The sequence below is a fragment of the Camelus bactrianus genome, chromosome 32 (genome assembly GCF_048773025.1).
Source record: "Camelus bactrianus isolate YW-2024 breed Bactrian camel chromosome 32, ASM4877302v1, whole genome shotgun sequence".
Lineage (NCBI taxonomy): Eukaryota > Metazoa > Chordata > Mammalia > Artiodactyla > Camelidae > Camelus > Camelus bactrianus.
Genome location: NC_133570.1, coordinates 16,844,085 through 16,870,732, shown reverse-complemented (window position 1 = coordinate 16,870,732; position 26,648 = coordinate 16,844,085). Strand labels below are relative to the sequence as shown.

The 26,648-nt window shown below is 49.6% G+C and overlaps 1 protein-coding gene across 7 annotated transcripts in view; it reads right to left on the bottom strand.

The window, feature by feature from the left end:
* MYO18B (myosin XVIIIB) overlaps nt 1-26,648 on the bottom strand; it is a 215,563-nt gene that overhangs the window by 127,765 nt on the left and 61,150 nt on the right. For 6 of the 7 annotated variants that reach the window (XM_074356762.1, XM_074356764.1, XM_074356765.1 and 3 more), the window contains 9 exons: nt 26,067-26,157; nt 24,226-24,418; nt 20,955-21,035; nt 18,691-18,838; nt 15,458-15,617; nt 12,857-13,040; nt 11,834-12,056; nt 7,898-8,007; nt 7,175-7,228 (listed from right to left, as the gene is read on the bottom strand). In XM_074356762.1, coding sequence (XP_074212863.1) covers nt 7,175-7,228; nt 7,898-8,007; nt 11,834-12,056; nt 12,857-13,040; nt 15,458-15,617; nt 18,691-18,838; nt 20,955-21,035; nt 24,226-24,418; nt 26,067-26,157 — 1,244 coding nt within the window. The remainder of the gene's footprint in view (nt 1-7,174; nt 7,229-7,897; nt 8,008-11,833; nt 12,057-12,856; nt 13,041-15,457; nt 15,618-18,690; nt 18,839-20,954; nt 21,036-24,225; nt 24,419-26,066; nt 26,158-26,648) is intronic. The other variant, XM_045513912.2, reaches the window with a different exon arrangement.

Below are 26,648 nucleotides of genomic sequence, written 5' to 3'. Positions count from 1 at the left end.
CTCAAAGAGATTCCTGGATGCAGCCTTGGCCAAGTCACCAGCCATTTAATGGAATTTTCCTCTTGTCATGTAGTCCTGCAAGCTCGGAAATAATCCTGCCAGAGATCTGTACCCTCGGATAAATGCAGGTCGTGCCTAGTTCCCTTGTGACTGCCAACTCCCCTCCCACTCTGCCCTCACACTAGCCCTCGCGGACCTTCCATTCACTGAAAATCACCGAGTCTATTTTCAGAATAAACTGTCAGAAAAGTAATTGCGACACTCAAGAAGCAAAAGGTATTATGAGACTGAGTAATTTAGCAGATGAGTTTCAATTCCATGGGTCATCAGCAGCATGGAAAATGTCCTAAGATAGCAAAAAAAAAAAAAATCTTATTAAAAGTCTAGTCCAAGACTGTAGTCTGGGAGGGTTTCCTCCTCTGACCTCTGGGAAGAACATTTCATAGTACTCCTCCAAAAATTCAGTGTTTTCACTTATTACATTTAAGCCAAAAATGTTCCAAGGGAGCTACAGGCAGCAGAAGGCATAAAACCAACATATCCAAAATACAACATTTTTTCTTTCTGCACAAGAGGAAAACAAATAAAAATTGGCCAAAAATAAGATGGGTTGATGGAAAACAAATACAGTCAGTGACAATTACCTAAGTCTACCTCGGAGTTAACACCCAGAGCACGTGTGTGGAGGAGAACTCAGGATGTGGAGTCAGATCCACCCGGGCTGAGACTCTAGGTAAACCACTCAGCAACTGTGTGACCCTGGATGAACATCTTACTCTGAGCTGCAGGCCCCTCTTCATAAAAGTGGGGAAAATAACAGCACTGATTTTGGAAGATTCTGTGGTTGTGTTCAAGAGTGCTTCATGGAGTAGCAACATTAGTAATCACTCAGATGACTGGATAAAGCAGTTGTGGTACATATAAAAACACAATGGAATATTACTCAGCCATAAAAAAGAATGAAACAATGCCACTTGCAGCAACATGGATGGATCTAGAGATCGTCATAACTAAGTGGAGTAAGTCAGAGAGAGAAAGAAAAATATCATATGATATCACTTACATGTGGAATCTAAAAAAAAAAAAAAAGGACGCAAATGAACTTATTTACAAAACAGAGATAGATTCACAGACACAGAAAAAAACCTTACGGTTACCAGAATGGGGGGAAGAGGGTAGGGAGGCTTAAGTCGGGAGCTCGGGATTCATAGATACTAACTACTATACATAGAATAAACAACAAAGTCCTACTGTATAGCACAGGGAACTATATTCAATAACTTGCAATGGCCTATAAGGAAAAAGAATATAAAAAGGAACATACATGTATAACTGAATCACTCTGCTGTACCCCAGAAATTAATACAATGCTGTAAATCAACTATACTTCAATTAAAAAAAAAAAAAAACTTCTGAGGAAAAAAAAAAAAAAGAAAAAGAAAAACGACTGAGCCTCAGGTAAGAACAGCACAAGTCTGTGGCAATCCTGACCGAGGCTCTTTTCACTCCCACAAGCTCTGCCACTGCAGTGGTCCTGCTAGCCGAGACGAGCTGTGAGAACCCTCAGCTCTGCTGCCAGAGGGTTTCACTTATATGGAGCCAAGCACAGGGAAATCCCACACCCAGGATCCTTGTCAGAAACAGAAGTGATCTCGGCAGCAAACAAGTGGAGAAGGTCAATGGCGCAGCTGGCCTAAGGTGGTTATTCTGACGGGGCAGGTGATGGACCAATGAGTATCAGGTCCCTATAACAAGGGATAGAGGACACGGGCCAGGTGCAGTGGGCCCTGATAAACTCCCATACACGCCTGGCAACCTGGAAGCCTACACGCATCACAGGAGGGACCAAGAGGACCTGAGCCAACTATATATCCCTACTTCAATGTCAGGCCACATGCACAGGAAGAAAACATGCAAAAGAGTCACACAGAAAGTAAAACCCGTGGCACGATCATATATGCCTTAATGTTTAATACGTTTCCCATCCCACACGAAGCACCATAAAAATTAAATAAAAGTGTCATAATAGATTCAAGGTATCTGATCACAGCCGCTGCTGACCACTAAGCTGTGCTGATGCAGGGGCAACCCCTGAGAATCCAAAATTTATGATAAAAACAAGAATAGAAAAGAACTGAACGGAGGTATCAGCAGTCACATACCATGGAAAAGACAGACTCCATAAATCTAGTCCAGATAAATTACTAAATAATTGGGAAAAGATCAAAATCTAGAGATGCAATTTTACATTATTGAAAATGTCCAGTTTCCAATAAAAAATTACATGACATGCAAAGAAACTGCAAAGTGTGACCTATACTCAAGAAGACAAACCCAAATAAGCAGTCAGTAGAAACCCTCTGTGGGCTTAGATGTTGGACTTAACAAAGACTTCCAAGTAGCTATTACAAGCTATTACTTCCAAGTAGCTGGTACATGATGTGTTTACAACCATGCCTGGCACATGCCAGGCTTCCTAAGTACTAATACTGGTGGAGGTCCTGAGGTATAAGCCCCTCTTCGGTACCATGAAGTGATGACATACCTTTCACCATTCCAGGCCCAAATTATCAGTCCTTGAACGTACCTGGGAGAAACCCAACTCTAGGCCTCCACTTACAGAGTCCTAGAATTTTGCAAAGAGCTTTCTCTCCAACGTTCAACAAGGAGGCACCCAAAAAGCATACAGTCTGACATCTCACGTTAAGCTGAACGTGCCAGACAAGGAGCGAAAGACTCCAGAACAATGAAGACCATGGCTGGGAAGTGATTCTCCAGCTTGCTCCTCACTGGGCGTGTGATACAGGGAATCCACGGCTGTGGAATTGGATGCTCCGCCACTGAACCATCCAGCTGCTGTCAGATCAGCATCTCCTCCATGAAATGGTGGCACATGCTGGGGCACCTACGATGTGTCAGGCACTTTGTTATGCAGTACTGCATACTGCCCCTGTCATAAAGCTATCAAGTATCAAGGGGCATGGATAGATGGAAAGAGAGACGGCAGAAACCAGGATTTGAACCTGAAGCCTGACTCTCAACAACGTCCTTTAAGCCACTGAAACTCTCACTTACACACTCATCAAATCATTCCATATGGACGGGGACTACGTCTCTGCTATTCAACTCTATTGGCTCAGGATTGTAAACAGAATGCCTGGCACAAAGCAGACACGATATGAACAAACACATAAATAAACACACATTTGTATAACTGGGTGGGTTAACGTTGAATGGAAAACATGCAGAATCATTAAAGCAGTAGACCCAAACTGGAGGACAGCAAGGTGAGGAAAAAAAGGATGACGAACAAATTTCAGAGGGATTACCAGAGGCCCTGAAATAATCATTCAGCACCCTGAGAGCAGTCAGCTCCCCCTCCCAGCCATGGGCTCCCAGGGGCCTCTTCTCAGCAGAAAAGGACTCCAAGACAAGTTCCAAGGAAACTCGGAGTGTCCACCAGGGCTGGAGATGGAACAAGAGTGGCTGCCTTTGAGAATACAGATTAACATTCCTTAACTGTGTTCTTCAGATCAAGTCCCCAGGGACAGAGATCTGGTTGGCTAAAATTAGTCATCACTGTAGACACTCTGAGGGCAAGTGCCCACACTTCAATCATCAGTGGGAGACTTGGCACCTCCTGCCTCAGCAGCAGAGAGACTGAAGGGACCAGAATCTGGACACAGCCAAGGTGAACTGAAAGATCTCTTCAGTAACCAGCCTGCGAGTCCGTCACTACAGTCACTCGGGGTGGGCTTCAGTGTAGGTTAAGGCATCTCAACCAGATGGGATAACCTGGGAGAGGAATGGGATCCACAATGATTAGAGGGGGAAGACAGGGTCATTTTGGAGACCTGAGCCTACTCCTGGGTGTCTAGAAGAGACAGGGGCATCCCGAATGGTGGGAGGTCAGCATGAGGACATAACTCCCTAAAGAGGACAACAGAATGGGCAGAGAGAACTTGACTCCTTCATAATCTTGCTTAAGCCAGCTCAAGTAATAAGGACCTGGTCTTTGATGCCATTCCCCAGCTGGTAACATTTCATTCACCATCACTGACCACCTGATAAAGCCCATACTCACCACCCCTGCTAACAATGACCTAGGGTCTGGCCCCTGCCAACATCCACAGACCCTTTTCTTGATACCTGGCAGCACTTCTGCTCCAGCTGCACGAAAACTAGCAACGCAACTTCGTGACTGTGGATCCTCACATGCTCCGTGTGGGTTGCCCTGTACTCTCCCTCTTACTTCATTCCTCCAAATTGTCCCACAAAGCTCAACTCAACTATCACCTGCTCTGAGGTGTCTTCCCTGAATGCCCCACCCTTACCCCTACAGCAAATATCAAGTTTTAGAGGTGTTCCCTGGGGCATCCCAAAGCCATCCCTCGTCTGGAAATTGCTTGTTTCAGTCTTTCTCCCCCAGGAGACTGTGTTCTGTTCATGCCTGCATCTCTGGCAGCTAGCACAGGGTCTGGTGCAAAGCAGCCCCTTGGTTAAAGTTGGATGGAATCAATAATAATTATTTAAATTAACATCATGGATGGCACATTCTATACAAAACTTCATCAAACACTCTGTCTTCAAAGGGTTTCCATTCAGAACATGAAAAGATGTTCAACAGCACAGACCATCAGGGAAATGCAAATCGAAACCACAATGAGATACAACCTCACACCCATTAAGAATGACCACTACCAGAAAAAAAAAAAAGTTTGTGAGGATGTGGAGAAACTGGAACCCTTGTACACTGTGGGTGGGAATATAAAATGGTGTAGCCATTATGAAAACAGTTTGGAGGTTCCTCAAAAAATTAAACAGGATTACCGTACGATCCAGCAATTTCACTTTGGGTATACGCCCCAAAGAATTGAAAACAGGGTCTCAAAGAGGTATCTGTACACTTGTGTTCATAGCAGGGTCATCCACAATTGCCAAAAGATGAAAGCAACCCAAGTGTCCACTGACAGAGGATGGATAAACAAAATGCTGTATATAAATACAACAGAGTTATCATTCAGCCTTAAAAGGAAGGAAACTCTGACACATGCTACAACCTGGGTGAATCCTGAGGACATCGGACTAAGTGCAATGAGCCAGTCTCTGAAGGACAAATCTTGTAATGATTCCTCTTATACAAGGAGCCTAAAGTAGTCAAATTCATAGAGACAGGAAGCAGTATGGTGGATGCCAAGAGCTGGTTGGGAGGCAGGAAGGGGGAGTTAGTGTTTCATGGGTATGGTTTCAGTTTTAGAAAATGGAAAGTGTTCTGGAGATGGATGGTGGTGATGGCTGCACAACAGTACGAGTGCCACTAAAATGCATGCTTAAAGACAGTTAAGATGGTAAACTTTATGTGTATGTTACCACAACAAATAGTACAAAGGCCTATGTGAGGAATTTGAGAGCCTGTGTTCAAATCCCAGCTCTACCACTACCCCACCGCCTGGCTAGGTGATGATGGCCTCAGTTGCCTCTGCTGTAAAATGGGGACAACTCCCATATCAGGAAGGCTTTATCTACTGAGGGCTGTTCCAGATTGAAAGTCTGTAACCTTTTCACATGAGGCCTGATATTCTGTGATGAGAGTTTGTGCACAGGAGGTAAAAGGCATATGCTATTTTTGTTTCAGGAGCACAAAATATCCAGCAGGGACCCAGCAAATGAGAGTACTTCATTGGAAAAGTGTCTTGTTTCAGCACCACATGTGAGGCACACGGGGGACGCCCCGAGGCCCACTTTACACCCTGACAATGAATTCCCTCTGCTGCCGTCTAGTGTCTAATGACAATATTGACCTTTTCTGGCTGTCAAACCTGTCTTATTAAATCCTGAGGTCTTAAATGCTTTGCACACAGAGGCTGACAGTTTGCCCACCCAAGCACGTGTTCATGTATAATTCATGGCGTATCATGTTGCCCGGCAAATGAATATTTATCAGCTTTTTCATAAGAGGCAGGATGGCATTTCCTTTTGTTGCTACCAAAATCCTACACTGCAGCAAATGAAATTTGTGAGCAAATAAAAAAAGAAGTGAAAACTCCCAACCAAGTCCATTCCGCTTGTAACTTTCCACTTTCGGAGGCCCCCGGCGCGTGCATGGAGGTGGCTTCGGTTTGGCTACGAAAGGGAACTGCAGTCGTCCGGAATAGAACCGCCTCCATATGCTGCCCCCACTGCCTGCACAGCCAGCTCCCCGACGACCCACTTCTGTGCTGCTTTCAACTGTAGAGCAGCCCGAGACCCTTTCTGTGGTTCCATTCCAGATGCTCTGAATGGAGATCAAATTTGGGGGAGATCAAGGATAAGGAACCCCAAACAAAGATTGGTACAGAGTGGCTGGTGCCACCAGGCCAGGCAGAGTTTCATGGTTTCCAAAATGGGTTGCCACCCAGGGAGGGGACAGCCCTGAACCACACCAGCTGGGTCTGAGGTACCCTCCCTGTGATGAGTTCGCAAGGCCCCAGAGAAATGCTGCCTTGTCTGCGGGAGGGAGCCTGTGCCCTGGACCCTGCTCCACAACAGAGCCAAGAAAGGACTTAAGAATTGTGACTGTTCACTCGTCTTGCCTCATGACTCACTGACTGAGGTCTCCAGTGCTGTGATCTCAGGCACGCGTAGACGCACTCACTCGGAGGTGGAGTTTCAACCCAGTTGTGAATACAGAGTCTGTGTGGCTTGGTTGCCATCACTGTGGCCTTGAAAGATGCTGATGACAGAAATTCACACACAATGAGCCCTTACTAGGCCCTGTGTCAGGCACACCAACTATACTATTACATCTAATCTTCCAAATACCCCACTAAGGTTGATGATGGTGGTGTTCCCATTTTACAGATGAGGAAACTGAGGCAGAAGGCTGCAGTAACTCATTTAAGTTCACACAGCCCCAGCTGGACATCAACTGCAGGTCTGTTTGACTTGAGCCCATGTTTTCTCAGGCCCTCCCTGGAATCAAGAAACTTGGGTTCAAGGACAAAACCTACGAATGCTTGACTGTGTGGCCTCAAGGGAATCAATTTATCTCTATGAGACTCTGCTTCCTCTTATAAGGAGACATAATAGCTCTTGTCTGGCAGGGCTGTTGTCAAGATGCACTAGGGCTCTGCCAGTTCCTAAGAGCTCTGTCATCATTGATCAGCCGGTGGCTGTTCTCAACAGAAACACGTACTGAGGGTTTGGCACTAGGGGTGAAGACTTCCAGCTCCAGGAGTTCACAGCAGAGCTGGAGAAAGGAGACACACAAGGACAGACATGCAGGGTTAGGTATGTGTATTCGTTCATTCACTCATTCACCCCACAGAAAAATTACTGAGAACTTGCTATGAGCCAGAAAACACACAGGTGACCCACAGAACTTCAGGTAAGGATAAGTGCTACGCAAACATCAAAACAAACTGATGTGACAGAGAGTAACATCTGAGCAAGACGACACTGGCCAGGCAAAGACTGGTGAGAAAAGTGCTCCAGGCAGAGGAGACAGCTGGTGCAAAGGCCCTGAGGGGGAGTGTTCACTATAATTCTTTAAGACAGGGCTCTAGTCTGAAATACTTTCCAAACATTTGGGCTGCAAAGCCTTCTTTTCATAGACTAACTCAGGGCACTGGTGCTGAGTGGAACTCCCTCTGGCAATGACGACTCCCCCTCTTGCTAGAAGCCCTTCTAGCAGGGACTTGCCCTTCTCACGGCTCTAATTCTTTCCCCGCACTTCCCCATGCAGGGTTCCAGAAGGACCCCTGCAGGATGGGCAGTGTCCTACGTGACACCACAGAGGGTGCACTGGGGTCTGGGTCAAACCTCAGGCCACCCTCCTCTTTGCCCCCAAGGCTGGCTCTGGGACCCCAGCAGGAACAGAAGCACAGGGGCCTCCGCCCCCTCACCCAGCCCCACATACCTTCCTCTCGTTTATGCCCTCGGGGGCCGACAGGAGCTTCTTCATGAGTAGAGGGTCCAGCACCTGGAATCTTCGGCGGAACTGGGTGAGCCCCATGTGGTCAGCGTAGCCTGGGGTGGGAAGCAGCAGGAGCAGAGCACAGACTCAGTGAGGAGCGCAGGGGCACCGGGGCCCGCTCCCAGCCTGGCTCCTCACTGCAATCGCCATGTGGAACCACTTTGGGGGCCTCAGTTTCCTCATTTGCAAATTTGGGAGACTGGGTTCAATCAGCATTTCCCAAATGCGTTCCCAAGAACATGAATCCTATAGAAGGCTCCACGGAAAGTGAAAAGGCTGCACTCTCATCAGCCTCTCAGAAGGTCGCAATGTATGTCAGCACTGGAGTCAAAGGCTCTAAATCTCCGCAGGGAAGATGCCCCGATTACCTCTGCTTACCCCAGAGATTTCCGCACCTGCTGGACCATGAAAGAAAATTTCTTTGGTCTAGTTTTACCCTCCCCTAGGCAGCACGTGGGAAATGCTGCATCGGATAGAATTCAAGGGTTCTTTTCAATCTAACGTGTGGGATGGACAGAGCTGCACCCTTCTATCTGGAAACTGGGAAGAGGCATCTGAAAAGCTACCAAGAGAAGGTGACATTCAAGCTGGCCTTTGAAGGGGCTGTGAGAGCTTGCCAGAGGATCCGGTGTGGAAGGGAAGCCCAGGCAGAGGGAGCTGAAGCGGGAAGATACAAGGTTTGATCCAGTCACAGCAACAGCCAACATTTACGAGGCTTTGATGCATGCAAGACACTAGGGTAACAACCTCTTTGTGTTCTAGACACTCTGGCGCCTGTAATTATTACACCCATTGTACAGATGTGGAAACTAAGGCTCAAAGAGTTCACATCACCTAGCCCAAAGTGACGTGGATCATAACTCTCCCAGCTGGGATTCAAAGCCAGATAGCGACAATAACTAATTAAGTGGAGAGAAGCCAACAACAAGGTCAAAGATAAGCAGGACTGGGTCCCCAAGGAACTTGAACTCAATTCAGACCTCGAGGTTTGGACTTCATCCTGGGTACAAGGGGCATGGTAGAGCCTAAGTTGTCTCAAAATGACCCCTCAAGGGGCTGGATGGGAGAAGGTCTGGTGAATCCCACTTCATTTTGAGACTTCACTTCACAGTAAGCCAAATGCATAAACGCTGAAAAAGAGTCATGGTGGGTGCATGTGGCAAATTCAGGAAGCCTTCCTGGGAGAAGAGGGTTTCAGGCCATGTTCAAAGAATGCTGACCACACAGAGACATGAGGCTGGGAGGTTTCAGGCCTGCCCTTTGAGTCAGACTTACCTGGGTTCACATCCCATTTCTGCCCTGATTAACCCCTTGACCAGCGACAAATGATCTCATTTCTTTGAGATTCAAGGTCTCCACTTGTCAGATGAGAAAAATAAGATCTCTTGTCATACAGTCAAAATGAGGATTAGATACAATGATGATTATGGTAAAAGAGGCTAACATGAATGCTTTCTAATGTCCAGGCACTTTCCTAACTGTGATTCCTTATTCGTTCAGCAACCCACTCAACAGTTCTCGAGATCTGAGCTATTATAGGAGAAGAAAGGGAGGCACGATCTAGGGACCTGCGGCGTGGGCGACAGCCAAGCCCAGAGTCTGAGCTGTGCCCACCAGGCCGTCCTAGACATAACATTTAATGAGCATTTACTCTCTGCCAGGCGCTGAGGGCTTTGTGAGAACGTCAGTTAGCGTGTGTACACACACAGCGCCCAGCACGTCATCGGCACCCTCGAAGCAGCACGTGTGTGGGTGCGTCATGCATGCATGTGTATATGTCTGCAGACAGACCTCCTCAGAGACATCGCGGGTTCAGTTCCAGACCACTGCAATAAATCAAATACTGCAATAAAGTGTCACAAAAATTTTGTGGTTTCCCAGTGCATACAAAAGTTATCTTTACGCCGTACCGTAGTCTGTTTATGCAATAGCATTATGTCTACAAAAACAATGCACATACCTTAACTTAAAATACTTTATTACTAAAAATAAAAACTAAGCATCAGCTAAGCCCTCAGCGAGTTGTAAATTTTTGCTGGTGGAGGGTTTGAAATATTGCAAGAATTACCAAAATGTGACACAAAGACACAAAGTGAGCAAATGCTGTGGGGAAAAATAACGCCAGCAGACTTGCCAATAGACAGGGCTACCACAAACCTTTGATCTGTAGTCAGTGCAGGTACAGCGGGAAGCACAATGAAACGAGGTCTGCCTGTTACATATACACATTACATATGCATCAATGTCAAACCCAAAATATTTAATACACATGTATGTATCTATGTGTGTGAATATTTTTTATATGGTGTGAGAGAGACAGAAGAGACTCAGAGCACAAAAAAATGAGGAGATGAACCAGGTCTGGGAGGCAGAAATTGGGAAGTTCTACCAGAGACTCAATGCTTTACATAGCAACTCCTTCTGGTGCGGCACTGAGCATGCAGAGGGCAGACACTGCAGGCAGGACCTGAAGTCAGAGGAGGAACACGCTGACCCAAGTGTCCACCAGGGGCTCTGACTGCCGGGCCAGGGTCCCTGCAAAGGCCCAGTGCCTCCTGCCAGCCAGGTGGAATCGATAAGCCATGGGCTGTGACCATCCTGCTCTTCCCCCATAACATTATCTGTCTTCCTGAGCCCACAGTTGTACAGACAGGAGGGGAAATCAATGCGATGCTTAGGGGAGCAAGGGTCTCATCTTTGCTTCCAGCTGCTCCCAGCTTCTCGGTCCAGTACCTCGTGCCCAGGGCTCCACATTAACGCGGAGGGAGGAAATGGGGGCAGTGACCACAAGCTAGGGCGTCAGTGGCCACAGAAACATCAAACAAATGGGTCCCCACCTAGACTCCCTGTCAGCCCCAGCCACCCAACCCTCTGGCTTCGCCCGAGCTGCTTCTAGGTGTCAGGGAGGGGAATCCAAGGGGGGGCCTCTGGGGTCTCAGAGGCAGAAAAGAATGAGAAAATTTCAGATCAAATTCAACTCAATACGAGCTGATGGGGAAACCCTGGGTTAGGTTTGCTTTCTAAACTACAGGCCTAACACTTCATCCCTTTGATTAAATATCCTTCATCCCACTCTTGCTCCAGCATCTCCTCAGCTAGACCTAGGCCACCCACAGCCTTCCCTGGTGGATCTGCCCGCCTCCTCTCCCGCAATTCCCCAGCCCACTCTGAGCCAGATTTCCTGAACACCCATGCTCCTCCACGCCTCTTTGCCTTTGCATCTGGTGTTCACTCTGCCTAGCGTTCCCTCTCCCCCAACCACCCAAGGTGAGCTGCTTGCTTTGTTCCAAGACTCAACTAAGATGTCATCTCCTCCAGGAGGTTCTCCCGGTCTCCCCACTGAGAGCACAGAGCTGCTTTCTCTGGGCAGCCGGTACCTCCTACTTTCCCCCGTGACACGTGCCCTTGTCACACTGTACTATCATCACCTATCTGAGAGTACACGGATCTCCCAAACCAGGCTGAGCATCTTGAAGACCAAAATATTTCTCACTGTGGAGATTCCACTCTATCCCAAGGTAGATGCTTCTGAGATGTTAGTTGTTGCAAGTAAGATGATTAAGACACACCCCTAGCCTTCCAGGACTGCACAACTAATTCAGAAAATCAGACGGGCTTTGAACTCAAAGAGACCTCAGTCCAAATCGAGGCTTTGCCAAGTTCCAGCTGTGTGACCCTAAGCAACTCCCTTCTCCTCTCTGAGCCTCAGTTTCCTCACCTGTAAAATGGGTAATCATAGCTTCTCCCTCATAGGGCTGCTGTGAAGTTTCAACAGGACACCACATGGAAAGCTCTGGGCCCATGGAAAGCTCAGTGATGCTCCTGACCCTTGGCTGCCACTGGTCAGTGAGCCTGTCCTAGAAGTCAGCTGCCTCTTACCTGTCCTGTGCAGACGTAGTGCCTCCAGGATGTAGGACCCCGCAAGCTGCACCCGCAGTGCTGAGATGTCCAAAGGGAGGGACCCGCCTGCCCTGGGCTTGTCTCCACCAGGCTGCGGTGGAGTCGGAGACGCCTGCCCAGCCCTGCTCTCCACTGCTGGGCTCGGCACCAGGCAGTGGATGAAGTGTAATTGAGACCGTCTGATCATGCTGATCAATGCATCCTAGGATCAAGAGGAGACAGGGTCAGGGTCAGCTGTCTCAGGGTGAGACAGACAGGGGTCCGGACATTCCCCAAACACACATTCAGCCTGGCCTGGCCATCTTTGGGGGCCCTATGTCCTACACCAAGGACCTCCTATCCATGGCCTGATTTGTACTCATGAGAAATAAAGGATCTTTATAATGCCCCTTATAACATACGGAGAAACTGGGACAAGGAGAGGGCAAGCAAGTGGCCCCAGGCCACCCAGACTATTAGCCAAAGAGGGGACTAGAGCCTAGGACCTGGTCTGAGGACTTTTCCAGCATAACACACTGTGAGTTGTTTTCTAAAACCCATCCTTCCCATGTCCCATCCTTCTGAGCTCAACTGACCACTGACCAATCCAGGTGTTCTCACTTGTTACAGGTAACCTATTTACAGCCAGTGCTGGGTCCTTAGCCTTCCCCTAAGGAGAGCCTAGAGGTGAACACACAGGCCTGCAAGACATGAGGGAGGCAGGCAGCACTGGTCTGACTGTGAAACTTGTCACCTCCATCAAGAGGGCAACTGTGGTTCTTACCAACTTTCTGAAGCTGCTCAAGTTAAATCAAGGAGCTGAGGCTTTGGCCTTAGAGTTGGATGGATCACTTTCCTCCAAGCTTCTCTGAGGCCCTGAGCCTCAGTTTCTTCCTCAGTGGAGTGTAGGGGGTACCTGCCCCTTCTGGCTCCCTGGGGAGCTCGGAGATGATGTGGATGGATAACCCATCCCAGAGGAAGGCAGTGAGCTCTGGACTCCGTGGGGACAGGGCACCTACTCACCATCTGGAGCTTGATCTGGCAGCACGGGGCTTTCCTCTTCACTGCCGCAAAGCTGCTAGCAAATGTCCTTCTCACCATGCAGCTCCTCTGCTGGGCCTGCTGGGAGGTGCCCTCTAGGCCGGCCACGGCCCGGCACACAGGGGACAGCTTGGCCCGGGACTGGAACAGGCCCCTCAGCTCCTCCCTGGCAGGTAGAAGAAGAAAGAGAGAGGGGTTTTAAGGGACTCACAAGGTGGAGGGAATGGGTCCCACAAGCCTCCTGCAAATCTGCTTCCTAAACCCCCATCTCCCTCGAATCACATCCCAGGTGCCCACTCCTCTGTCCACAGTCCTTTCTGCAAAGATGAGCCTTCACTTGGTGACAAATGCCAGCCCCTTCCTCTACACCTCTCTCCCTCCCCTGACCTCAAAGCATCTTTCCTTCTACTGGATACTCCTGTCACTTATGTACCTGCAGGAATTCTACCAAGCCTGCCCTTTCTTAGTTGGCAAAATCATCTTGGTTATCCCTAGACCAGGTCCAGTACACAGCAGGTGCTCATTCTGTTCCATGCAAGAATGAACAACGGACAGGTCAGACAGACAGCTGGAGCACCAGGCAGATCCAACAGCACCCTAGGATGAAGCTGGGACCCAGAGAAGGCCTTGTGCCTCTCCAGTCACACCAGGCCCATCCCATCCAGGGGAAGGTGTCTTCCATTGCTGCCTAGGAGTCCAGGCCCTACCCTGGGCTTGGCCCTCAAGACACGTTATCCATCTGCCTCTATGCCTAACCCTACAATCCAGACTATTAAAGAAATGAGTCTTTCCCAGTTGCACCAAAGGCATTTAAAGTGGTTAAATGCATGGCAGGGCATACCGACTAATAATGGCTTGAATATACTCACGTTGAAATAAAAATCTGGGGAGGGGGCTGGGGAGCCCTCAGGAGCTCTGAGAGGGAAGAATGTGTGCACCACCCCCCGGTCCAGGGAGACGAGGCTGTGCCCACAGCCCTGAGCCCTGCGTGAGGACTGCCCCATCTGCGGTTGGGAGACCTGACCTCCAGTCTGCAATTTACTGTGTGGCCTTCAGCAGTCACATGTCCTCTTTAGCACTCCACTCCCTACATATAAAGCAGAAGTTTTATTGGGCAGAAGTCCTCCCCAGCGAGACTACCAGGAACCAGAATGCTACACGAGCAGTCCTGGTGAATCGGCAATCCTGGCTGCAGAACCGCATGCTGAGAAAAACCACTATTCACTCTCAAAATCACCCACGCTTAGCTCTCCGGCCTACAAGACATCCTGTAGGGATTTACCTCCAGACCAGCCGCACTCTTTCACCCCTGTGCACACGCTGCTCCTTCTTCCCAGAATGTCCCCTGCTCACCAGGCCATCTGATCAACCCAGGTTTGCCTGCCTTTCCCTAACCTTACACCCCTCACCCAGCTTGAGCCACGGGACCTGAGAACAGAAGGGGAATTTACAAGACCACAAGACGTGTGCTGAAGGCCGGCTATGAACCAGCTCCTTAATAAGCCATCCACTACATTACGTCACCAAAGCCTGACATCACACAGGTAAGCTTGGCAGTCTCATCCCCTCTTCTCAGGTTGTGAAACTGAGGCCCAGGTCATGCAGCTTGAAAAAGGCAAAAGCAGAATATGAACATTCACCTGACTCCAAGGCTGTGCGCTATGGCCTCATCCAACAAACCTCATGTTAAGGTAGATGAAGCAAGAAGCCCAGAGGAGAGAAAGTGCCCGCCCACAGTCACCCAGGCAACAAGGGACTTGACCCAGGTCCCCTGGCTCCCCACACTGTGCTCTTAACCTTCCTTCCGCCCCATCCCCCGACTTGCTCTCTCTTTAGGAGCTGTGTGCCCTTGAGAGCCTCTGGATACAGGGTTCCCAATCAACTCTGACCATGATGCCCTGAGAATGTCTCCAAGGATCACTTAGACCCAAACTGTACCCCAACCCTGCTGCTGCTTTTTTATTCCCGCTATGTGATCACTGGTGAACCACTTTACCTCCCAGGGCCTCAGTTTCCTTGTCGGTAAAATAGGTCTAAGGACACAGTGTTATTGTGAGGATTTAAAAGATGCTTATAAAACGTTTACCTTGATGCCAGGTACGTAACAGGTGGTCAGTAGATGTTGTGGTCTTAACCACACACACCCAACAACCATTTCCCAATAGCTCTCTGAATTGAAAGCAGTGATCGCTGCCAGCCCTCTGCCAGCACTTCTGAGGCGAGCAGTCAGAAACATGCAGTGAGCCATTTTTTTAATGCTGCAAAATGTTATCACTTCTGTTTTACGACCCCCTAGTTCGAGGATGTCCATATAAGTCCCTTGAGTCACATCATCTCTCAGTCACTTAATGAAAAGCCAGAAGCTAAAATACAAAGTCACAGCTTTCCAACTTTTGTTCCACCTCCTCAGAAGGCCAGCTTTTCTCTGCGGATTGCCCCAGAGAAACACTGTACATGACTATCCAAGTTCTTTGTGTCGTTAGGGAGGGGTTCCTGCACCGGCACTCCCTCACTGGTGGTTGTGACTTCATGGCCCTAGCACCTTGAGCGCACCCGGCCCATCCCAGCCCTGGCCGGGCTCACCTTCTGGACTGCTGTAGCACCTGGTAGGCATCCAGGGCCGACAGGTTGGGCTTGGCCCTGTGGAGCCAGCCCGTGAGGTCGTAGCGCACAGGGTCATGTCCCAGCTGATGGGCAATCTCGCACTGGAGAGGCTGCTCGCAGGTCCGAAGGGCAGAGGTCCCTGAAAGCAGACATGGGGTGTGAGTGTGGGGCCTGGCAGGGACATTCCGCCATCTCTCGGCATCCCCGAGAACATGCTCTTTCCGTTTTAATGTTTCCAGACAGCTGAAGCCAGCACTTCTGGGCACCCACACTCCTCCTGCTTCGGGCATTTATGTGCTCTACCACCAACATGGGCTCTATTCCTCATTGCTTTCTTAAATCCAGGACACCTGTCAGCACTGCATGCACCCTTCGTGATTTCTGCCACAGCCGTGTTATCACCTGGGATGTTAGTTACTTAACGTTTTCTTTCAACAGACTCACATTTTTACAGGTAAATCCATTTATGCAGAATCATACTGCAGGTTTGGTGTGGCAGCTATATTTATTTCCTAATACTCATGGAAATAAGTAGTTATCAAATATTTTTAAAACATGTATGTGTTTCCCACCTAAAACTGTCTTGAATACCAGCTACCAAATAAACACACGGCGTATTCTTGGGAGATGCTGGTGGACACTTGGTTCCAAAAGACAGAGCGGGAGAAACAGATGGGCTTGGAGTCAGAGAAGACCTGGTTCAAATCCTGATTTGACCACTTATTACTGTGGGGACAGGGGCCAACCACTAACATCTCTGAGCCTCGTCTCCTCGTCTGTAGATTATGGATTAAATAATAAAGTTCCCCCAGGGCGGCACAAGGTGTGAAGGAGATGACGAGTCCAACGTCTGTTGGTACAAAGCCACAGCGGTCACTCGGTCAGCAGTGGTGGGTGTCTGCCGCTTCCTGCATTTAACCTTTTGCTGATGTCCTGGGATCACAAAGGCTTTCCCTCCGTATCCCCAGGGCCCAGCATCACGGCTGGCACATGAGTGGAGTCCAGAAGTGCTTGTGGAGTGAATGGCTGGGTGGATGGGTTCCTGACCATTCCTCCTATCACTCTAACTGCAGTGATGCTCTCAGGCTGAGTGATGGCTCCAGACCAATTACCATCAGGAGCTGCAGTATTGTTTCTGTTTCTGCATCCACTCTGAATGATTTTTCTACATTTTCTCATCCTGCTCTTGTCAATGGACCAACGCATTAGGATCAAGATTCCCTCCCTTAATTGGCTACCTCTCCACTGCAGTGAGCTCAGCAATGAAGGACCTGCAGTTCTTGGAACGCTGCACAAAATAAATGCAGTCCGAGAATCTGCAGGTTCCAATGAGGAAGGGGCATGGATTCTGCCGCCTGTTTGGCTGGTTGGAAACCCTCTGTGCTTACCTCCTGGATCTCCTCTATGTTCTGGGTAACTGCAGTTACCAGAAGGGCACTCTTCTGGGTAAATGAAGTATCACTGCACCTACTGCGTCCCACAGGCCCTTCAGAGCCATGCAGTCCCTGCCCTTCCACTGAGAGACGAGCAAGGCAAGAGAGCGGACACATGGCCCTGGCACAGACTGCAATTGCCCTGCAACGCTGCAAGAGTCTGTCTGCGAGGCTGCCTCCCTGCACTGGCGGGGACTGTGCCCACTGACTGGTATGTGCAGCAGCTACACAGAGCTGGCTCTGGATGAAGACCCCAGGAGCACTTGGGGAGAAGCCCAAGGCAAAAGAGAAGAAAGGATGTTCACAGCTGCTAAGCCAGGATCAGCCTCTGTCATTCAGCCCTCACTCTGGTCTGTGATGTGAGCATCACTAGCTGGTTTCTAGGGAGTGACACTGAGGTTTGGAGAGATGGGACGGCTTGCCTAAAGTAGCCCAGCACATAGAGACAGAGCCAGGATGAGGACCCAGGTCTGTCGGCCCCAGATCTGCCTCTATGCCAGGTGGTGGCCCAGTGTACAATGGTGCCACAATTCCCAGGAACCATCCTGGAAAACAGCTCCTGGGTTATAAGCCTGCTCCATCCTCTCATTCACCCCTCTCTCCCGGGGATGGTTCTGCACCACAGTTTTGTTCATTCAAGCATTTCACAGGCAGCTTTTGCCTTTGGGAGCCCTTGGAGATTGTTAAGAGGGAGCCTCCCTAGCACATCTCTGTCCAGGCTTCAGCGCCATTACCTCCCCCAGGAGCCTGGCCACCCCAGACTGGGGCAGGGGCTTCTCCGCACCCCTCTGCCCCCAACAGTTACCTTCTATCACTGCACTGCAAATGCCTGTTGCCTGACTGTCCACTGGGCCTGAGCTCCAAGAGGGCTGCCCCAGTCCCCTGCTGGGCCCACACTCAGCCAATGCACCTTAGGTGAGAGGTAACAGTGAGCGCTGGGTTCGCCAGAAAGCCCTCCGTGTTCTGCTTGACTGAACGTTCTCATTAACTCAGAGCTAATCAGAAAGCCCTAGAGGCAAAAGGGTTTTTTTTAATACCAACGTGTCTGAGTTAGGGTGTCTACCTCACTGGGTCTGGGACAAGGGATGTAACAGAATCCCTCCCGTAGGAAGAGAGCTTGGCAGCATCCTGCTCAGGTGTCCGGGACTGGAACTGACAGGCCTCACAGGAAACAGAGAGGAGAGGTCATCTGGCTGTCTTCCTATCGTGTCTCCAGCCTGCAGTCTGGGTGAGCTTTCTAGAACATGAATCTGACCACACCTACCGCTGCTGAGATCCTGCCTGGCTCCTCACTGCTCCAGGGTTAAGACCAATGTTTTCTGCGAGGCCTGAGCCCAGATGACATCTCCTACCTTGTCGGGCACCATGCTCCCTGTTCTCAGTCAGGTTTACCTACATGCCTCTCCCCGAGAGCCCCGGGCTCCCAGAGAAATGAGGTCTGCCTGACGCCCACCACTGCAGTCTATCACTGCAGGCTCACCGGACACACAGAGGCTCATGTGTTAGCTGATCCATCGCCCCCACCAGCAAAAACACAGGCACATCAGGCTGTTCACTGCTGAACAGGATGGTACCCAGCAAACAGTAGGTTCTCAGTACACTTGTCAGATACATGAATGAACACAGACATGAACAAAAGAACATACCAGCATGCACACAGGCATTCCTGCACTCAGACCCCCGCCCCCCACCCTGCTATGCAGGCCTTGTCAGGGCTTTGACAAAGACAGATTCCAACTCCCAGGCTGGACTTGGCACCGCCCCCCATCGCCCCCTCACCTTCGGCTCCTGCTTCTTTCTTCTCAAAGGCTGCCTGGAGGCGCTCAAGCACCACGCCGTCACTGGAGCCCTCCACCCGGACCTCCTCATCTAGGACCCAGAAAAGGCCCCTGGCGTCCTCAGCACCTCCTCCAGCCAGTAAGCGGACCTGGAGAGACCCACAACACACTGAGGGGTCCTGATCCCCTGACACAGGCCAGTCCTGGGTTTCTCTTCCCACCTATGGGGGTCAGGGATGTGTGTCCCAGACACCATGACTCAGACATGCTGGCCTGGATCCACACTCCAGCTCACCCCCAGACTCTCAGTGTTCAAGCCACAAAACTAACAATCTCTTGATTCCAAGAGGTCTGGATCCCATCTCTGTCTTCGTTTCCTGTGTGACCTTGGGCAACTTACTGCATCTCTCTGAGTCTCATTTTTCCTCTTATGCAAAATGGAGACTGGCACTACCGTCCTCTGAGGGCTGTCGTGAGCATTTAAAAAGGGCAGGCACTTTGTAAACTACACATTTCTGGATCCACACAGGCAGCTGGTCTTTTTGTGCATAGCCAAACCAGAAAGGATTAATTCCATCCACATCACTTCCTCATAGAAGTCTTTGTATGTTTTTAAACTAAAATCTTGAGGGGAAAAAAAAGTGACCAAAGAATGTTTTAGAGAAGGTGAACTTGGGTCAGTGGCACAGACGGAATTTTCATCTAGGCACCAGCATCAGAGACCCTCCAGGCAACCCCACAGCTTTGTATACGGGAAACAGAGAGGCCCGGGTGTCTGCAGGGCCCACGATGAGCTGACACAACTGAAAATGGTGCCAAGTTAAGGAGGAATTAAGGAGGAAATGTGATGTGTATGGTGACCAACAGCGTGCCGGGACAAGGGGCTTCCCGGGACATGAGGATTTCAGTGCCAAAGCAGGCAGACTCCCCAGGAAACCAGGACAGTTGGTCACCCTAATTCAGGAATATTAGCCCACACCCCACTGAGACGGTCCCGAAAGGGGAAGGGACACATCCAGGGTCACGTGGAGAGGTATAGGGGCAGCAGGGGACCTGGACCCCAGGTATCCTGAGTCTTCACCTTGGTCTTATTTACTGGGGTTGAAATCCAGTTACCCATCCTGAAAAGGCAGCCATTTCCAGCCACTGCCCAGGGGTCCCGGGGACACCATGGTCCTTTCCTCCTTGCACTGCCTGGGTCGTCCCTTCAGGCCCGCCCCATCCAGGTGGGGAAGCACAACAGGCCCAGGGAACCAGCCTGGGAGGTGGCAGCAAGAAGCAGGAGCAGGTGAGTGGCCAGTAGGGCTCACGGACAAGGGAGCTTTGCAAGAGAGGGTACAGCCCCCTGTGAGCCAAGAGAAGCCTTGGACCCTAAGCCTGGCTGACCGCAGACCAGGGAAGAGACGGAGGTGTCAAAACGCAGGAGAAACGTGACCTGCAGGACATCTATTGTGTGCCGAGCACCCTGCAGGTGCTCTACATGCCAGACCTCACAGATGTGCACAACACCCCAAGGATGCTACTGCTCCCATTCTGCTGATGAGAAAACTGAGGCCTGGAGAGGTGAAGTGGCATGCACAAGGTCACTGAGATTGGACTGGAGCCAGGCACAATCCATAGCCCAAGCATTTTCACACTAAGATGTGAAGGGGGAACAAAAGTCCAGTGAAACAGTCCAGGACAGTTCTGTGGGAGAGTCGAGCACAGGGGCAAATCTGGGGTCAGCAAAGCAGATTCTAGGGATGGGGAGAGTAAGGTAAAGACTTGGAATCCCCCAAACTAAAGCTTACCTGCCTCCAAGGAAGGTCAGGGGCCTGGCTCCAGCCCTGTCCCCATTCTCCATTCCTCCCCCCCAGGCTGCTACTGTCCCAGTCTCTGCTGGGCACAGCACCTTAGTCTGAACACCTGATCCTTCCAGGTGAGAGTGGCTGGAGGCCACCAGACACTGGCCCTGAACACCCTTTGCCTCATACCACAGGCTCCCAGGCCAGAGAGCATTCTCAGAGAAGCAGACTCAGAAGTAAAGAGGAGCAGGTATGCTTAGCTCAAGGAGATTTAAATATTCATTGTCTAGGCCACACCCCCAGATCAACCAAAGCAGAATCTGGGCATGGGTCCCAGGTATCTGTGTCTTTAACAATCCCTGGGTACTTCCAGGTTCAGAGAGCATTGAGATCTTGTAGCTCAAAGGCTCAAATCTGCTAGCATTTAAGTAAAAAGGCCGTGTGGCATCTGAGAAGCTTGGTTTCCTGGGCCCCGTGTTACCTGTGAGGGACTCTGATCCACAAGATCCACTGTGGCCCCTGGGGATGGCTCCGGGAGATCAAATGACATAGGAACGTTCTCCTAGAAAGTCATAGAAGTTCAACGTTAGTTCCTTCCATGAGTTGATGAGAAGGAAACTTCTGGAGGAGGAAAGAGAAGTGAAATGAATGTACCATTTTAATCATCCTTCAGTGTCCAGCACACTGGCGTAAAGTACACTCACACTGTCGTGTAACCATCACCACCATCCATCTCCAAAACTTCTTTCATCTTGCAAAACTGACACTTCACCCGTTAAACACTAACTCCCCAGTTTCCCTCCCCACTTCAGTCTCTATGAATTTGACTGCTCTAAGCATCTCATATGAGTGGAATCACACAGCATTAGTCCTTTTGTGACTAACTAATTGCACTTAGCATAATAGTCTTGAGGTTCATCCATGTCATAGCATGTGTCAGAATTTCCTTCCTTTTTTCTGGTTGAATCATAGCTCTCTGTATGAATATATCACATTTGTTTATCCATTCATCCACTGATGGACACTTGGGTTGATTCCACCTTTTCGCTATTGTGAATAATACAGCTATGAATGTTGAGTGTACAAATATCTCTCCAAGACCCTGTTTTCAATTCTTTGAGGTAGCTACCCAGAACTGGAAATGCCGGATCAAATGGTAGTTTTATTTTTGACTTTTAGAGAAAATATCATACTGTTTTCCACAGCGGTTGTACCCTCCATATTCCCAGCAGTGCACAAGGGTTCCAATTTCTCTACATCCTCTCAATACTTGTTACTCGTTTTTTTTTCAGTCTAATAGGTGTGAAATGCTATCTCGATGTGGTTTTCATTTGTATCTCCCCAAACTAGTGATGCTGGACATCTTTTCACGTGTTTATTGGCCATTTGTATATCTTTTAGAGAAATATCTATTAAACTCCTTTATCCATTTTTAATTGGGATCTTTGTTTATTTGTTGCTATCATCACCCCTTAGCCTTTGTATGAGAAGAAAGGCAGTAGACCAGCATCCTAATGCTGTTCATCCCGTGGCCCTGTCAGCAATCATGGTGAGAGCTTTGTCAGGAACTGATAATTCAGTCCAAACTTTTCTAATATTTACTGAGAACCTCACAAGTGCTGGGCTGGGCACTGGGGGCTGCAGGGAGCAAATACAGCTATGGATAGTAACAGTTGCCATAGAAAAGTAATCAGAAGTGTCCGGATAATGCTGTGCTCAGAGGTGTTCATCACAGTGTTGTTTATAACAGCGTTAAGTGTGGAAATCACCCAGATGTCCGCAGGAGAGCCGAGACAGAATCAGGCATAATCAGCGAAATGCATCATTACTAAGTGGAGGATATGAATAACATAATGCTATGAGGAAAAAGCAGACAATAAAATTGCACAGACGTGTGGATCGCAAACCTGCAGAGAAAACAATATATGGGAAAGTGACTGGTATTAAACACAGACGTGTGTAACTGGCTCCCTCCGTGGGGTGGGGCTGAAGGAGATAGTGTTTTCTGCTTCTTGACACTTCTATGCACTTTCCAGTTTTTAAATGAAGAACATGTTTTACTCTGGTCATCAGAAATAAATGAAATGTTATGGGAAAAATATGATAGCTGCTACTATATATGGAATGCCTAATACAGATTAGGCATTTTGAACCCACTTCATCAAACGCTCAAAATAGCGCCTTTAGGCAGCATGGTAAAGATGATTATAAAAATAAACCCCCCCCATCCCTCCTCTTCACTGTATCCAGGCTCTTTGCACAGATCTGGCAGTTTCTCCCATCAAGAAGTGGACACTGGTACCCCACCCCTTCACCCGCTGTGTCAGGGCTCAGCCCTGGACTTGCTACAACCGCCTGGATACAGCAGAAGTGACTCTGCCAGTTTCAAGTCGAGGTCCCAAGGAGCCCTGTACACTTCTGCTCGCTCTCTTGGAACTCTGCCCAGCGTCATGAGAACAGCCTAAGCTAACCTGCTGGAGGAGAGGACATTCCTGGAGCACGATGAGTCATCCTAGCCAAGGATCTGCCTGGATCAGCTCATGGCCAGCTGACCCCAAGACACACAGAGGAGCCAGCCAAGACCAACAGCCACCTACCCAGCCTGCCTGTGACCACAGACACAAGCACTCTCCCAGCCAGGGCCAGAAGAGCTACCCAGGCAACCCAGAGACCTGTGAGCAATAACAAAAGATTACGTTTTAAGCCACTATGTTTTGGGCTGGTCTATTATGCAGTATTATTGCAGCGAATGGTAACTGATACAGCAACATTGCTATTTCTATTTTACATTTGAAGAAACTGAGGATCAGAGAGGGTGAGTAATTCTTCTAAGTCCACATAGCCAATAAGTGACAGAGTTAGAGTCAGATCCCAGGTCTCATCAATGTCATTTGTTTAAGATTTATCCATGTTGATGTTTTCATGTTATTGCTGGGTGGGCTCCAACCAAAGAAATGATGAGAATTTCAGTAACCTTTATCCAACCGGTAAACAATATGGTCATTTCTCCTATTTTGCCCAGCACTTGCTGGAGCCAAAGGGGTCCCCTTTGGGGAGGAAGGAGGGAGAAGCGAGGGGGGCGTCTGGGGTGCTGACAATGTCCTCCTTTCCCCTGGGTGGTGGCTGCACAAGTGTGCTCGGCAGGACTAGTTCCCTGAGCTGCACACTTCTGGTTCAGGCACTTGTAGGTGTGAATGTTACAGTTCAACTGAAACACTGTTTAAGCTGTACCTAAGGCAGGGCAGGCAGGAATGTGCCTGTACCTGTGTGCTGGCTCACACTCACACACACGTGGAGTTGCTTGGGTGCCATCTAGAAGGGGAGCTGCATCTCCAACTTTGCTAGGTGTTCCCACATCATGGTCCAAAGGGTGTGCAAACCCACGATTTCCACCTAGCACAGGGTGTGAACAGCTTTCCGTGGGGAAGATGCAAACCGCTTGAGGAGGATTCAGCTTGGATGAAGTGGGAGAAGGAACAGTCACCCCAAACAAGGGGCAGCTGTAAGAGTAAGGCCTGGGGAGTCCCAGGTTCTGGATTGTAAGGCACAGGGGCCGTGGGTGGAGACTGGGCTACATGAGAGATGGGAGCAGCAGAAGCCTGGGGAGCCAGGCCTGGAGTTAGGGTTTTATTCAGTGGTGGACCAGACAAGATGAAGCCAAAACATACTAGAGGAACGGACGCCCCCCCCCCCGTCCACCCTCACACCTTCTGCTGAGCCCTGGCAAAGGCCCCGCTCCAGCCTGGCCATACCTCCCGGAATCGCTCCAGCGTTGAGACAAAGGTCCGCTGGTAGAAAAGCAGCTGCAAGCGCTCGTGGATGTAATTGTGGCACAGCTCCTCAAAGCTGGCAGCCCTGTCTTTGCCCTGGTGCCGGGGGTTTTGAAAGCCTGGAGAGTCCACCACCATGATGGAGGCCATGGAGAGGTGCTGGGAGGAGAAGGATCTGGGGAGAAAGGAGAGAGCCCCTGAGAGGACATGGAATCTCAGAGCCCCACTGGTCTAAGCCTCCCCCTCCCCCATCACAGAGACACAGAAACAGGCCATACGCTGGGCAGATCTGGGGGTCCGCAGATCTCACCACTTACAAGCTGTGTGACTTTGGGAAAGTTACTTAACCTCTCTGAGCATGGGCTCCCCCAACTGTTAAAAGGTAATAGGGATGAGTAGGATGATCCCAAGAGCTGCGGTAAGAAGAGGAGTTAAAGTATGATAAGTGCCTCCCAGGGTTTCTACAGGCCTTCAGGAAACCTGCTCTCTCTCCCAAGCCCAGAGTGGAGAAATGACTTGCAAACCAGCTGTAAAGTTACAACAAGAGCCTCCTTTTCTTTCTTAGTGACACACTGCAATAGAAAAACCATTCTGTTCAGTTCCTCAGTTTACCAAATTCCCTCAAGACATCACCTCCTTGAATCTTCTTGACAAATCTATCAGAGCAGACGAGAAGAGATGATTCTACATCAAAATTCAGGAGTTAAGAGACCCTGGAGAGAGTCACATGTGGGCTCCAATCCTCGCTCAGCTGCAGAAGGGCTGTGTGTCTCTGGAGAGTGGCCTGACCTCTCTGAACGTCAGCCATGAAAGGGTTAATGATGTAGCTGAACTCAGAAGGCCATAGGAAGGGTCAGATGTGATAAGACACCCACTGCTCTGAATGCGAAAGTGTTTTCTATTATTATTGGCAGGACCAGCTCTATACTCTGCAGGGCCCTCTTCACCATTATTTGCCGACATTTTCCATCTGTGGGGGGCCAAGGAGATGGCCACCCCACAGACGCATGTGCAAGTTAAGATGTTCAGAAAGCCAGGTGCCTGCTCGGTGCTTGTAAAGGGCAGGATGGCAGGCAGCATTACCATGAGCATGCCCACTTTATGGATGCGGGCTCCGAGAACCCATCACCCAGCAGCTCCCTCCACCGGCAGGTCACAAGCCACCCCAATAAATGCTTCTTCCTGAGCACACGTGGTCCCCTTAGTTTCTAGAGAATTTGTCTGTGGTCTCAGAGGGTAATTACTCCAGCAGCGAGAGAGGGAGCTGATTCCGTGTCTGCAGAGAACCCCAGCCACGGTGCTGCTACACACTGGCCTCACCCTTACAGGGTGTCAGAGGCCTAATTACGCGTCCTGCTTTCAGGGAGGAGGGACACAAGCCCTTGCCTGGGCTCTGGGTCAGCCCCACTGGGACAGCCTGAAGACTCCTAGGGACTCATAGCACCACGCATCATGACAGAAGACAGAGGCTCCCGGCACCTGTGGTGTTTTATGATCACGATTAGGAAGAGTTGTATACATACATTATTTCTTTTTCATTTACTTCTTACTGACTTCTTTTAATCCTTGCAATGACCCTGGGGGACAAAGCTAGCTTACAGATGCAGAAAGGGAGGTCAGAGAGGTGAACTGATTTACCAAAGTCACACAGCCCATGGGCAGCCAAGGTGGAATGTAAACTCAGCAAAACTCAAGAACTCCCTGGTTCAAAAACTCCCTCTCCAGCTCAACAAAATCCCACTCTGCTCAACCCCTCATGGTTGGGGCTCATTCATGCACCTGAAAAGAGGCCGACTTTGTACCTGAAAAAAAGCTGCCATTACCTGTTGATGAGAGAGACCACAGCGGCAAAGACCTCTTGGTACAGGCCCGCGGCCATGCCCTCCACACACTCCGCACCCGTCATCTTGAGCCCTGCGGTGGGGAAGAGGGCAGGGTTTGCATCCCGTGGTCAGGACCTTGCCTGGGGCCAAGGACGTCACTTCAGAGGCATCACTACTGGCCTCAGAGGATCTCCCCACTGCTGAAAGTACATACATATGTTCTTAGGACCAAGTTCAAGTGTCCCATCAGGTCCTCCAGGGTCCCGCGTAACCAGGCCCTACCTCCTCTCCACCATGCTCTCCTGCTCATTCGTCAGCGCTCAACCCACCATCACCTCCTCAGGGAAGCCTGCCTTGACAAACACCACCACCCCTACTAGGCCAACTCACAGCTCTATCTTGCTTTTTAAAAAAATTTATTTTTCAAATTGAACTATGATTGACATACCAAAAAACTGGTAAATTTTTAATGCATACATCCTGATGAGTCTGAAGCATACACCTATGACACCATCACCATAAACATGCCAGTAACACAACCATCACCTGTAAAAGTTTCTTCCCTCCCTCTCTGTGCCTGTG